At 37.9% G+C, this 15,234-nt stretch overlaps 1 protein-coding gene across 3 annotated transcripts in view; it reads right to left on the bottom strand.

The window, feature by feature from the left end:
- Positions 1-15,234, bottom strand: part of CEP112 (centrosomal protein 112) — a 408,508-nt gene that overhangs the window by 302,628 nt on the left and 90,646 nt on the right. For all 3 annotated transcript variants that reach the window (XM_042967095.1, XM_042967096.1, XM_015535456.2), the window contains 5 exons: positions 15,013-15,156; positions 2,803-2,957; positions 2,131-2,260; positions 994-1,086; positions 60-119 (listed from right to left, as the gene is read on the bottom strand). In XM_042967095.1, coding sequence (XP_042823029.1) covers positions 60-119; positions 994-1,086; positions 2,131-2,260; positions 2,803-2,957; positions 15,013-15,156 — 582 coding nt within the window. The remainder of the gene's footprint in view (positions 1-59; positions 120-993; positions 1,087-2,130; positions 2,261-2,802; positions 2,958-15,012; positions 15,157-15,234) is intronic.

Genomic DNA, 15,234 nt, shown 5'->3' with positions numbered 1-15,234 from the left:
GCTTTGTAAAAACCAGCCCTCATGCTCACTGCCTTACAGTGCCCCAAAAAACACATTACCTTTTTCTCATAGGTGTGTTTTAAATGACTTTTCTCCATTTGAAACTTATTTTCTTGATCCTGTGAATAATAAATATTTATTTTTATTATAGTTAAAGTTGCTACTGGAGTCAATAAAATTAGTAATCTACATAAATTCTGGGATGAGCACTGAGTGTTGTATGTAAATGATGAATCAGGGGATTCTATCCCCAAAACCAAGAGCACACTGTATACATTGTATGTTAGCCAACTTGACAATAAATTATATTATAAATAAATAAACAAATAGACAAACAAACAAACCAAACTACCTGATGACAAACCTTATTGAAGTTTTGCATACTATGACAAGAGCCCTACCTGTCCAATGATGTAAACCACAAATAGAAATATGAATAGCTTTATGTTAGGGCAGAACAGAAAACCTTAGTTATCTGAAGATGTTAACTACTCTCACAAGGACCTACTTTAGAGTGGAAGAGAAACTTTCTGGCCCTTATTATTAGGAGATTACTTAAAAGTAACCAACTGACTCAATATAGAAATAATACACTTGAAATTATATCAGATGCCAGTCTGGCATGTCTTGACCATGAGGGAAAAGGAAGGATCTAGAAGATGTGAAGAAGAAAGAGAAATTATGAAGACTGGTTGAGAGGAATTTAAAGGGAGGAGATTATTCTAAAATAATAATGTATTTAAATAAGGCTTATTTTTTGAATGAATCAAAAAAGATTATTCAAATTAAAATTATTGTTCTTTATTCTCTATATCCCACTAGCATCTTCTTTTGTTAAAATAAATAAGATGAAAAATGTTACAACGTAACAAAAGAAAAAATGGCTAGTTCCATGTCTGAGGGATTCTTTTAAATCAACTCTTACTTATACATATAATCAAGACAAGGAAAGGTGAGATTTAGCCACTGCTCTGTATAAAAATAAGGACTCACCCTTAGCTGTTGCTTTCTTTGAAGTTCTGATTCCTGGAGCTGCTGTTTTAATTGACAGATGTTCTGTTCTAGTTCTTTAATCACACCAGATGCCTAAAAGAATTTTAAGAATAATGAAAACCAGTACCATCCTAGAACTTCTGGTTGAATAAATATATCTTTTTTCCCCTCCGATTAAAGGTTTAATCAGAATGAAAATAATCTATAAATCTGAATGAAAAATATGTTTTCAAAAAAGCTTAAAAATATTTTACAGTAAAAATATAAACTAAATTCTGCACAGTATTTAAAGTTATGAAAATACAATACTGATAAAGATAACAGGCTTACAGAAGACATTCTAAATTTTAATTTTAAAATGAAATCCACTGGAATACTTAATTCATAACATAGCAAGTAACTGACTGCCTTAGAATTGTAGCTATAGAATTCTCTTTGTGGAAAGCTTCAGTATCAGACACAAAAAAAAGTGTGTGGCTGCTAGTAAGGGTTCTTGCAGATGTATGTGATGACAGGAAAACTAAAGCATGACCCAGATTTCCAAATAATAATAATAATAATAATGTACATCGTTCTCTAAAAATGTATTATTAACACAACTGAGCATTTCTTCTTGTATTTTTACATGTTCTCTCCTTTAAAAACTTTGGTATTAGAAAGGGTTAACTCATAGCAAAATTTAGTTTATTAAATATTTATATCATGCTCTGTATTAGACATTTAGCATTTTCAGCATTTTATAATTTTTTTTAATGCTTATTTATTTTTCAGAGAGTGAGGGAGACAGAGTGCGAGCAGGGGAGGGGCAGAGAGACTGAGACACAGAATCCGAAGCAGGCTCCAAGCTCTGAGGTGTCAGCACAGAGCCCGACACGGGGCTCGAACTCACAAACCCCAAGATCATGACCCGAGCCAAAACTGGATGCTTAACCAACTGAGCCACACAGGTACCCCAGCATTTTCCGTATTTTAAACACCAATAAAAATCCTTACAAGTTTCAGTTATTCCAAGAATAAAGCAAAAAAGAGACTAATTTCAAATGCCAAATAGTTAGCTTCCCACGTGGCTGATCTACACCTCTAAGCTGAGTAAAGTAAGTAACTACTTTGTACGACTGTATCTACAGCATCTAATACCTTAGAAGCTGAAAGAGCATGTTCCTTTTTCAGAAGGTTTATATCAGCATCATATTTGGTTTGTAATAGTTTCATGTTTTGTTCATAATCATTCACAAGGTGATCTTTCTCTTTATGTAGTGAGTTGCGCCTAAAAGCAGTAAGAGAGTAAAATATACTTCCAATACGTTTAGAATCAACCTCTAAAATGAAAATTTTTAGTGAACCAAACTCAAATGCATTATCTTTTTTTTAAATACTGTTTTAAGTTTACTTATTTATTTTGAAAGAGAGAGAGAGCAAGCAAGCAGGGGAGAGGCGGAGAGAGAGGGAGAGAGAGAATCCCAAGCAGGCTCCGCACTGTCAGCACAGAGCCCGATGCAGGGTTCGAACTCACAAACTGTGAGATCATGACCTAAGCTGAAACCAAGAGTTGGACGCTCAACCAACTGAGCCACCCCAGTGTTCCCATTATCTTTCAATATATCAAACAAGTATCCTACTCACATTTTTACCAACTTCTTAAATGTTATACTTCTTATATTAAATGGGACTTTTAAAATTAATAAATGGCAGTCTCTGTGCTGGAAACCTCCCGCGGTTAAATGTGTAATTAACTCTGGCAAATAATTTTTAGAGTCAACATCAGTACTTTACAGCCACACTTGATAGACATCTGACTTCAGACGATACCTTGCCTTTACTTCTTGTAATTCATTACATGCTATCTGGTAAATTCTCTCAAGCTCCAATTTTTCTTGAATTAATTTCTGTCTCTGTAAATTACTGTTCTCTGCTTCTCCAGTCAGCTGCTGGACACGGGACTCCAGTTCCTTGACCATCTGGTTCTGAAATAATAAGTCATTGTTAAGAAAGCCCCTGACTGACTTTATAACACTTCTGTATCATTAAGTAGCCTGAAGAAAATATACGCCCCATTACAGAGAACAATACAATATTCTTACTAATAAAAATTAAACCAACCTCTAAGTTAACAAAATCTTTAAAAAGAAAAAAAATGCTTTCTCCCATAGGAGTAAGATCATCATGTTTATATGCTTTTAGCTATTCATTTGTTCAATGAATATTTACTGAATGTGGTATGATTCCAGGATCTATGGACAAACCAGTAAATACGAGAGATGGAGTCCTTATCCTTACAAAATCCTTATCCTTCATGTAACTCAATAACTTGTTAGGTAAGTACTTGGCAATATTCTTTACTCTTCATTGGAAGTTTTAGAAACTTATTAAAATCATAAAGGCAATGTAATAATATTTTTAAAAAGAAACTTTAAATTTTAATTTTTAAAATTTTAAAGTAAGTGATACACATATCATCAATCAGTGTATAAAAGTATTTTATTACACAGTTGCAGTATTAGTGAAAAAATATTTCATTTGTTTCAGATTTTTATTTACTTACCATTTTGCCAAAAGCACTGCTTTTCCAGGAGCCTTCAAAATCATCACATAATTAAATCATTTCCCTACTACTTGATGCCTAAGTCATTTTGAGTTTCTCACCTTTATAAAACTAGATCAAGGTATTTGTGACTAGGGACTTTATCTAAAATTAGGGTAGGCAGGCATTAGCTGAAGGGACAATTGATTTTCTTTTAACAATTAACCTTCCAGTAAGTGTGAGCAATTAGAAAAGGTTAGGATGATATTCCAATTAGTTCTTTGATACTCATCCTGAGATAAACATTCAAAATAGAGTTGAAACGTTAAATAATAGTACAACCCCAACACTGTCTATTCATTCCATCCTTTCTTCATTATAATACAAACTTAGATATATAATTTAAATTTTGGAAACAATAGGTTCTAAATTTGAGAAATGAAAACAATTACAACTAACGTAAAAACATGGTATGAAGATATGGTATATAGAAAATACATACAATTCCTAGCTCAGAGCCTGACACATATCAGATGCTCAGATTTCTTCTCCATGGATCCTATTCATTCTGCCTCTTTATTAATGATCCCTCTGCTTTGGGAATTCCTTTCAGAAGATCATTTTCCAATGTATACTCTAATCTCCTTGTTTCCTAAATATCGATTGACTGGAAGAAACAAAGAAAAGAATACATCCTTGGCCTTCCAGTTTTAAATGGTAGCATAAAAATGATTTTTATTCCTTCTTCTCTTGGAAATTACCAAAAAGAGACCAGATATACTAGAAACGGAAATGAAACCCTGTCTTAGTAAACCCTAAGAGAGAAAAACTTCTCTCTCTGGCTGTGAAGGAGTAGGTTGCAATAACAGATCACACTTGCACTGAGAACAAGTGAAAAAACCAAAAGACACCAAGAAAAAAGCAATTTGAAGGCATTCGAGAACTTCCAAGGCAGCTGGGATTTAAGGGGGCCAGAGACAGAAACCGTAGAGAGACCAGTCAACATTCTGCAAGCTGCGGCATTCCTGAGGATGAGGCATGGCAATTAGAGCAGGCCTAGGCAGCCAGGACTTGAAGAATCAAGATCCCTGAGAGAAAAGGTTCACAGAAGAAGGGACTCCACACAGGAAGTTTTCTCCTCGAGGAATTTGCCAAATTTCTAACATTTACAGGACAGATGCCCATGAGACCAAGGGAAAAGATTCTGAAAAGCAGACTAGACTTTTCAGCAGTATCACTGAGGAGTGAAAAAACTGTAGATTATTCAAGGAGGAAGGCCCCTGGTAACGTCAGAGGCTTTCATTTGAAACTGTGTAGAAGGCCACACTAGGAGTTGGGGTGAATCAAAGGTAGACCAAGGACTGCAACCCTGCCTTGAGCCATTTTGGTCACTGAATGGATCAAGGAAAGTTGTCTCCACACAAGATCCTTCTTGGAGGTTAGGGTGATGCCTCTCTGGAAGAAGATAACATCATCCAGATCATTTATTATCATTCACACACAATGTCTAGCATTCAATCAGAAAACACAAGGCATGGAGGTGCCTGGGTAGCTCAGTAGGTTAAGTGTCCGACTTCGGCTCAGGTCATGGTCTCACAGCTCGTGAGTTCTAGCCCCAGGTCAGGCTCTGCGCTGACAGCTCAGAGCCTGGAGCCTGCTTCAGATTCTGTGTCTCCCTCTCTCTCTCTGCCCCTCCCCAACTCATGCTCTGTGTCTCGCTCTCTCTCAAAAATAAATAGACATTAAAAAACTTAAAAGAAGAAAATATAAGGTATGTCAAAAGTTAGAATCAAGAGGATAAAAACCAGAAATCAATATGCAGATGGCCCAGATACTGAAATTTAAAAATCTATGATGAATTTGTTACATGAGTCAAAATATATAAGGAAGGTCTGCTAAATTAAATGATGATCAAATATAAATGCAAGAATACTCCAAGAAAGGATGACCCAAGGCTGGAGATCATAGAAAATATCATCAGAACATAGTTATCCAAAGTAAGTGGATAATCTGTTGCTTGGTTCAACAATAGCATATGCACAGGTTGTGACGACAGCATCTCTGAACCCAATCTGGCATGAAGAATAAGCAGGAAAGTCAGGGCTCTGTGAAAAATCACATACACCCATATTCACAGGAAGCAAATTAGGACCGAGGTCAATTCAGGAAAAGAACAACAGCATAAGAAGTCTTACAGTGCCTGTAGAATAATAAATGCCAATAGATTCACCCATACATACCCCTGCACAGTAAGAGAGTTATTCATTTTATTATTTTTAATTTATTATTATTTTATTTTCATCATCTATTTTTAAAGCATTTTCCTAACACTCATGGTGTCTTACACAAAATAGACACAGAGTAAACAAAATAAATTTATGAGAAAGCATACAGGCGTATATGAAATAGCTTAAGACAATAATATTTACACAACATAAACTTTTTTTTTAATTTTTTTTTTAACGTTTATTTATTTTTGAGACAGAGAGAGACAGAGCATGAACAGGGGAGGGGCAGAGAGAGAGGGAGACACAGAATCTGAAACGGGCTCCAGGCTCCAAGCCGTCAGCACAGAGCCCGACGTGGGGCTCGAACTTGCAGACCGTGAGATCATGACCTGAGCCGAAGTCGGATGCTTAACCAACTGAGCCACCCAGGCGCCCCGACGTAATCTTTTTTAAACTGAATACAAAGAACTAAAGGGATACAAAATAACAGAAGCCTCAAAATGGGGTAAAAAGTTATTCAGGAAAAGAGATGTTGATGTCAGATCATACTTTGCAGGCTGTGACAGGCAGTGTGGAGGGAAATTCGGGGTAGGGAACAACAGGATGAAGGAAGGAACAAATAACGGTATACATAATGACAAACAGATTACCATGTATGCAGAGAATATCCTCCCACATCGTGAACTCAAATGTGGCATTCGGAAGACAAGGCTGGAGTTCCTGAATGGGCATGGCTTATACGAAGAACTTATAATAGGCATTAGATTAGTAATTAAAGTTCTTGATCATGGGTAAATGGGACAAACTGCATTTGTGAGATACAGAACAAAAGGAGATAGGGACAGCAACTAGCAGGTTACTAGAAGGGTCCTGGAATGAGGCAACAATGGCCTGAACTCAAGTGGTAGCTGTGGAAACAGAAGGGACGAGAGAAGATCCAAGAAATTTTTCAGAGAACTAAACAGTATGATTAAGCGAAATATCAAGTAAAGGAGGTAACATGTGGCAAGAATCATAAATCTTCCAGGTTCAAAATCTAATATGCCAGGAGAAGTATAGCACATTAGGAATTAAAAGAAAGTTTGGCAAAGAATATTACTTTGGTAGGAAATAAAGACGTGATTTTCAACAAATTATGTGTTAGGATCAGTTATGCAACTGACAGAATGAGAAATAAGGGCTAGAAATACAGATGTTGGACCTTTACCCACAAACATTTGAAATCTTATAGGAGCTAAAAATTAGAAAGGGTTGGCAACTCAGCAACTATTTAGAAGCTAAAGTTCAACTCCTGTGGCAAAAAGAGTGACATATTTTATCCTATTTCATAATCTTAGTGAAATATGACAAGAAGATGTACAAACCCTAAGCATACATTTTAATAACTTTACAAATTGAAAACACCCACGAGCCACTGCAAACGTAAACATTACCAGCCACTCTGAAGCCTTATTGCTCATCCTCTCCAGAAAGGCAACTACTACTCCGACTTCCATCAGAAAAAAATTAATTTTGGCTGTTGTTAAACATCCTATGGATGGAATCATAGGTTACTCTTTTGGGTCAGGCTTCATCATGCATATTGTATGTCTGAGAGATTCATCTATGTCATGGGGCACAACAGTAATTAAAACTTTTTTGTTGTTATATATAGTTTTCCTTTGTGTGAATATACCTAAAATAATTTATCCATTTTACTGATGGGTCGTTTTCAGTGTCTGGCTATGAAAAATAATGTTGCCATGAACACTTTCATAAATATTTTGTGGTACATATATGCACTGATTTATTCTGCTTATACTTCCTGTGGTAAAGCTGCAATTGATTTGAGTCACAATTGATTTGAAAACTATGTCCCTGCAAAACCCTATGAAGTGAATGTTTATAACAGCTCTATTCATCATTGCCAAAAACTGGACATAACCAAGATATCTTTCAATAGACAAGTGGATAAACAAGCTATGGTACATCCATATAATTGAATGTTATTCAGCAATAAAGAGAAATGAGCTTTTAAGCCACAAAAACACATGAAGAACCCTGAAAGGTACAATTGCTTTTTATTTTAATGTTTACTTGTTTTTGGGAGAGAGAGAGAGAGAGAGAGAGAGAGAAAATGAATGAGTGGGGGAGGGGTAGAGAATGAGAGAGACACAGAATCTGAAGCAGGCTCCAGGCTCTGAGCTGTCAGCACAGAGCCCGACATGTGGCTCGAACTCACAAACTGTGAGATGACCTGAGCTGAAGTCAGAGGTCTAACCGACTCAGCCACCCAGGTGCCCCAAAGGTACAACTGCTTAATGAAAGAAATCGGTCTGAAAAGGATACATACTGATTCCAATTACATGACATTTTGAAAATGACAAGCTATACAAACAGTAAGAAAGATCAGGGGTTGCCAGGGATTTTAGGGAGAGGAGTAGGGACAAACAGAGTAAAGCACAGGTGATTTTTAGAACAGTGAAAATATTATGTACGATATACTACAATGATGCATACATGAGAAGATACATTTGTCAAAGCACATGGAATTTTAAAGTACGAAGAACGAACCTTATTTTACGCAAATTAAAAAAATCATTTGGGAATTTGGGGAAATCTCAGGAAGAAATGCAGACTGTGACAAGAGAATCTAGTTACATTACAAATTATGAAAAAACCTCATCGAAGGGATGGGGGGAAAGGTGATGGTCTAAGCAATTTTGAAATGAGTGGAATCTGTAAGACCAAAAGCAAAAAGTAACTGCTCATAAGCACTGTACCCAAAGTTGGTTCCCATAGGGGTACACTCTGAGAGAGGTACACATGCACACTGGAATTGAACAATTAACAACGAAGAGGATGGTGGAAGTCATGCTTCCACTGCTGGATTGAGAATTTACAGGTACACAAGGGGAAGAGGCTAGGATAATCCATGTGGTAATGGATTAGAGTTACAGACATCAGTAAGAAATGATGCTTAGCTTAATAAAGATACGGTTGATTACATATGGAAATGTTTATAGAAATGCATATATTCACAGATCAGCACATGCACATATACTCCCTTCCTCTGTCAGGTAAAAGGGTATAAAAGAAATGACACCCCAGCAGTAATGAGCACACCCAGCACACAGATCATGGTTTCTAATACCTTCTCCATGGAATCCACATTAATGGGAGTATGTCAAAGGGGCACAGGAGCCCACTGAAAGATCTCTCAATGGCCAAAGCTGGAATAATATCAGCAACAAAATAAAATATAGGAATACTGGACTATAACCCAGAGTATAAAATAAATAATGTCCACAAGTCCACACTGATACAAATAAATGATTCAATAAATGTATAAATAAGGGAGAAGAGACAAATCTCTCATGCAGAAAAGCTTCAAACAATTTATATAGATATCCCACCCTCAAGTAAAGAGAACATAACTCCCTACTTGTGAAGCATAAGTAACTTTCTTCCAAAGAGGACAGTACGGAAAGGTGGGAAGTAACTTTATGGTGAAAACCCTAACAAACACTCCCTCAGCCACGTGATCAAAATTAATAGCCAAAGTGGTAGGTCATTAATACCATATGCCACTGATAACGATGCGATGAGAATAAGTGTACCTGTGGGATCCTACAGCCTCAACCCATAACCCCAGTCTAATCGTGAGAAAAACATGAGACAAAATCCAATAGAGGAGCATCCTACAACATGCCTGCCCCCCATTCCTCAAAACTGTTGAGATCATGAGAAGCAAGTTAAGTCTGAGAAACTGTCACAGCCAAGAGGAAACTAGGGAGAAGTAACAACTAAATGTAATGCGATATCCTGGATAAGAAACAACGTCACATAAAAATTAAGGAAAACTGAATAATCTATGGTCTCTCGTTAATTATGGTGGATCGGCACTGATTCATTTGTAACAAGCAGGCCAAAATCATGGAAGATGTTAGTGAAGGAAATTGGGTGTGGGGTATATGGAAACTGTGGACGACCTTGTCAAATCTTCTGTAAACCTAATACTATTCTAAAAAATAAAGTCTTCCTCTTTTTTAAATGGTTATTTAATGCAAAATGATGAACTGGTGCTATCTGGGGGTTTCTTTATAACTATGAGGCTGGAAGAAGAAATGGTGGTGGTGACCACAAAATGACAAATTCCAGGGACCTCAGAGAGGACACAGGTTGCCCCATGAATTACCACATGTCCCTACTAACAACAGGTAATCACGGCCAACAGACTATCTCAGGTGTCTGAGGCCCTTTGATACTCTTTACGGTTGGGTCTCTCAACCTTGATCCAGGTCGGTGAGCACAATTCAGTGTCAGGAAACCAGAATGGAAAAGAAAATCTCATCTTAATTTTCACTACCCTGACCTTCCGCATCACCCTTCCACTGAATAGAGTCAACAAACCAGGGCAGTATTTAGCAATACCTACGGCTAACAGAAATCACAGATAGTTGTATAGTCCATCATAGTTTTGGATAATCACTAAATACTGTTTATCCTCATTATTACTCACAAGTTACCACAGTTATTAGGCCCACTGCTAAATCTTGATATGTATTCCATTAGTTTGGAAACATATATATATTACTTTATCATGACTTTATTATTACTATTATGATAACTGTAACTCAAAAAATTGCCTCTCTTTGTGACCTGTTTTATTAAACGTAAAAATCTTTTTTTTTTTAATTTTTTTTTTAACGTTTATTTATTTTTGAGACAGAGAGAGACACAGCATGAACGGGGGAGGGGCAGAGAGAGAGGGAGAAACAGAATCGGAAGCAGGCTCCAGGCTCTGAGCCATCAGCCCAGAGCCCGACGCGGGGCTCGAACTCGCAGACCACAAGATCGTGACCTGAGCTGAAGTCAGACGCTTAACCGACTGAGCCACCCAGGCGCCCCTTAAACGTAAAAATCTTATTCTGAGAAGGACTACGCAGACTTCACAAGGTTGCCAGCAAGATCCGTGATACAGAAAAAGGTAAAGAACTCCTCTAAGAGAGACTAAAACCTCAATAAAGCCATCCACAGACTTCTCGTGTGTGTCTCAGTGCTGATATGAATCAAGCCTTGTATTTTACCACTGTCACTTCCCCAAGCATCTAAGCATTTTGCCATGGCTTTCAGATTTATGAGTTCTAATGTATTGTCTTAAAAATTCAGTGTTTACATGTTTTAATTATGAATCTCACACAAGAAAATCCCCGCCAATACCAAAGAACATAAGTCTAATAATCTATACAAGTGTCTGCTTACAAAAAATGGCATGGAAACAAATCAAAAAAGAAAGAAAGAAAGAAAGAAAGAAAGAAAGAAAGAAAGAAAGAAAGAAAGAAAGAAAGAAAGAAAGAAAGAAAGAAAGAAAAGAGCCCGAAAGAACAACAAAACAGAGGAACTAATTCTCAGTGACAGTCCTGTCTTTCATCTTTAGCCATGCCTTGAACTCTAGCCTATTTAATTATTAAATCAGGAGCTGCTTAGCAAGATTTGTCTAGTTTTGATGATTCTTAAATCCAACCCTGCTGACAGACTCTGTCCATTTTACTCTATATTTACTGTTACCTACTGACAAGGGCTGAATGCTAATTTTTAACTTCAATTTTCATTAAAAATAGAATGAAGTTTCGCTGACCATGACCACCTGGCTCGAAAGCATCATTTTCCTTTACATCCCAAGTGCATGAAGATTAAAAATTCCACTGTGAAAGACACTGCTTTTATATTAATTAATGAAATATAACTACGCAGTCAACATTGTAGGCAATCAGTATGTTTCACAGCTTGCAACTTTAGAATTGCTTAATATGTTTAACTCATGTTTGCAAAAATTTAGGATTTTGAGATGACAAAAATGTATCTTCAGATACAAATTTGATTGTTGTTCATGACTTTAAATACATCATCATGCTGATTATCCAGAAAATAAATTCTTTTTTAAAAAAATGTTTATTTATTTTTGAGAGAGAGCAAAACAGAGCATGAGCAGGGGAGGGGCAGAGACAGAGGGAGACACAGAATCTGAAGCAGGCTCCGTCCGGGCTCTGAGCTGTCGGCACAGAACCTGACCCGGGCTCAAACCCATGAACTGTGAGATCATGACCCGAGCTGAAGTCGGACGCTTTAACCAACTGAGCCACCGGGCACCCCAGAAAATAAATTCTTCATATTTTTTTTACCCCCAAAACCGTGATCCACGTCCAGCCAGCCTTCCGCATTGTGCTGAACAGCATCATCATTTGCTGGCTGATACTCATGCCCAAGCCAGCCCCTCTCTTACCTGGGCTACAATAATAGCTTCCTAATCAGTCTCCCTGCTCCCATCCTTGGCCCCTCACACTTTTTTCTCTGCACAGGACCAGAGAGACACATTTAAAATATCAGCCAGATGGAATCACTTCCAAGTGCTCAACCCATTAAAAATTCAATACATATATACTAAAAGTTCACTGAATTGTACACTTCAAGATAATTTTGTAAAATATAAATTATACCTCAGTAAAGCTATTTAAAAAAAAAAAAAGAATCCATCACAATGGTCTACACAGCTTTCTCTGATTTGACCCCTAACTTGTTTCCTACCACCCCCCCCCTTCTGCTCCCAGTGCTTTGGTCTGCACTGCCCCCTTGCTGTCCTCTGAACTTGCCCAACACATCCCAGTGTTAGGATCTTTGCACTGGCTGTTCCTTCTGCCTGAAATGCTGTTCCCAGATTATCACATGGCTCCGTCCCACACTTCCTGAGGTCTCTGTGTAAATGCCCCACCTTCAGAAGGGCTTTCCATTACCTCCTTACCTATGGTAGCACCCTCCTCCACACTCTCCCCTCACACCAGTGTTGCTCAACCTTTTTTCCCTTCTAATTATTGCCCCCTTAATTAAGACTCTTTATATATTTTTCTTTTAATTGTTCCCTACCATAAAATTTTAATACCTCAGACCTCCTCTTTATAAACGGTACCCACTGGAGGGTCATAAGCCACTACAATATCTGAAATTTCTTTTATCCCAACAACCAATTCCCACCATCTTGAGGACAAATCAGCCCTATTTATGGGGGAAGATGCATGTCTTCCATTGACTTCTTTTTCATCAGAGCACTGACCACCACTGGACGTTTATAGTCATTGATTGGCTGTCACGCCCACAAAACTGTGAGCAAAGACGTTCTGGTCATCACTATGGCTCCAGGACCCAGTATAATGCCTGCCATGTTTTTATAATGGACTAAATATGTCTCTTGGACTTATTATGCTTTAAATAGGGAGGAGAGGGTGAGCCTCAGCAGAAAGGGCACCAGAAACCGTCGTTGTTGAGTTGTAGGGGTTCCTTATCTGTTCTGGTCTAATATGGTCTAACAGGGCTTGAGATTCTCTCACTCTCTCTCTGCCCCTCCCTCACTCTTGCTCACTCACTCTCAAAATAAATACAAAGTCCCCCCCCCAAAAAAAAAAGAAAAAAAGAAAAAAAATCCCTTTAGAAAATAACTCATGTCTTCTGCTAATATCCCCCCCACGCTCCATGAAGTGGGTGGAAGAGGGACAGAAAGATCTGGTTGGTTTGGGTTGTTAATTTTACCATCAGAAAAGTTTCATTATGGGACATTTCAAACATATACAAAAGTAAAAGGGATAGTATAATAAATCCACTTGTGTCCATCACTCAGACAGAGTCAACATCTAGCTGCTTAAACAAACTTTCTAGGAATCCAAGGTACTGAAGCACCACCTGACCCTCCTATTCCAGCAGGGACTGATGCTGACAAGCCCTGCACATCTAGAACACCCATGGTGCCATCCAGTTTGCTTGTACATTTCTTCAGTGCTGACTGAGGGTTCTGCTTTCTTGAACTGGCTAGGTCAGTTTCACCTACAACCTCCCAACTCCAAAAACTGTATTACTGTCAAATGCTCTTTGTCCTTCTGGGTTTATGCCTTTTTCTTTATCCCTTTACTATCATTTTTGTGGGCAGGGATAGAGGCCAACATGATCTTCAACCTGCCATCTTCAAACAAATGTTGATTAACTTCTTGACTTAATTATTTTCTCATTTATATGTCTCTCTTACTATTCTTACATGTTACATTTTCAAAGATAACATTAAAAAATTAACTATTGAGTACTTATTACATAACTTATGTATATTAATTTATTTAAAATTTCCAACAATGTATATTACACTGTACCACTGTTATCCTATCCAGCAGATGAGGAAAATTAACACTGGAAGAATTGACAAGGCACTCAAGCTAGTAAGAAGCTGGGATTTGAACCCAAGACCCTAACGCCTAAGTTCCAAGTCTCTATGGATCCTGCTTCTCATTTCTTTAGCCCTGTGAGACAGGCCCTAGAGCTGGTCTAGGGGTCTCCACGATATGACTGAATAACTGACTCATGTTCAAGCACCAACCACACCTTTAAATTCAAGGAAGTACAGGGTCAAGGCCAGGGTGGCCCGGGTGGGCCGTCAGTGGGAAATGAGAACGGGGTTCAGCCTGACAAAAGACCCCATTCAGTGGGGTCACATCACATATTAGGAACAAGACCGATGAGGTACACTTGCTTCAGATGCGAGGAGCCCTGTTCACGTACCCATTAGCCTACCTGTTTCAGGCTTACATATTTGAGGAAGTCAGCTAAGCTTCTCAAAGGCCGAAGAACTCACTCTCTCAGACCCATCTTCTGCAACCACGTGCTCCCTGAGGAGGCTGCTGAGGGGAATCCTTCATCTTTCCTGAGAGAAAGTTACTGGTCTCTCTGCTGTGAACTATGGTGACCTTCTTCGGCATCCTTTCAGGAAGGGAACTTTTGGGGATTACCACATGACATCTCTGTCTGGTCCCTCAGTCAAGTTGAAATGAAACAAACAAACAAAACAGAAAGAGAAAGAAAGAAAGAAAGAAAGAAAGAAAGAAAGAAAGAAAGAAAGAAAGAAAGAAAGAAAGAAAGAAAGAAAGAAAGAGAAAGATAGACTCTAGACTGAAAGTCTAGACTGAAATCTCTAGACTGAAAGTCAGTGAAAAAACAAGAAAAAAAGATTTGTCAAGGCTTCTGGGAGGTGAAAAAAAAAAAAGCACCACTGAACAATCCAGAGTAAAATCCCACAGCAAACTTCAACAGACTGTCCATTGTTGCATATAATTTTGTACCAAGTAAGAAGGTAAAATGTTGTTTTAAATTCTGTAACACATTTATTTATGCACGGCACATGTCGGGGAAGCGTGGAGTCATGGAGATTAACAGGATAGTTACTAAAAATGGCAAGAAAAGGGAAAAAAGCCTCACCGTGGACTGTGTCTGTGCCATGTATTCACCCTCCATTTTATTCAGACGTACATTTGTGTCCTCGAGCAACTCTTGAATATTTTCCGTGTGCCGCTTTTGAAGATCAAACTTCTCCTTTTCCATTTCTGCCACGGCATTGTGGAGCTACACAGTGAATTCAAGAATTGACTCTTTCACCATTATTATAGAACAGATTAGTTTGCAACTCAAAAAAAAATGTTT

This window comes from Panthera tigris, chromosome E1, assembly GCF_018350195.1.
Source record: "Panthera tigris isolate Pti1 chromosome E1, P.tigris_Pti1_mat1.1, whole genome shotgun sequence".
In the NCBI taxonomy this organism is placed as follows: Eukaryota; Metazoa; Chordata; class Mammalia; order Carnivora; family Felidae; genus Panthera; species Panthera tigris.
This window is presented reverse-complemented; position numbering and strand designations above follow the sequence as displayed.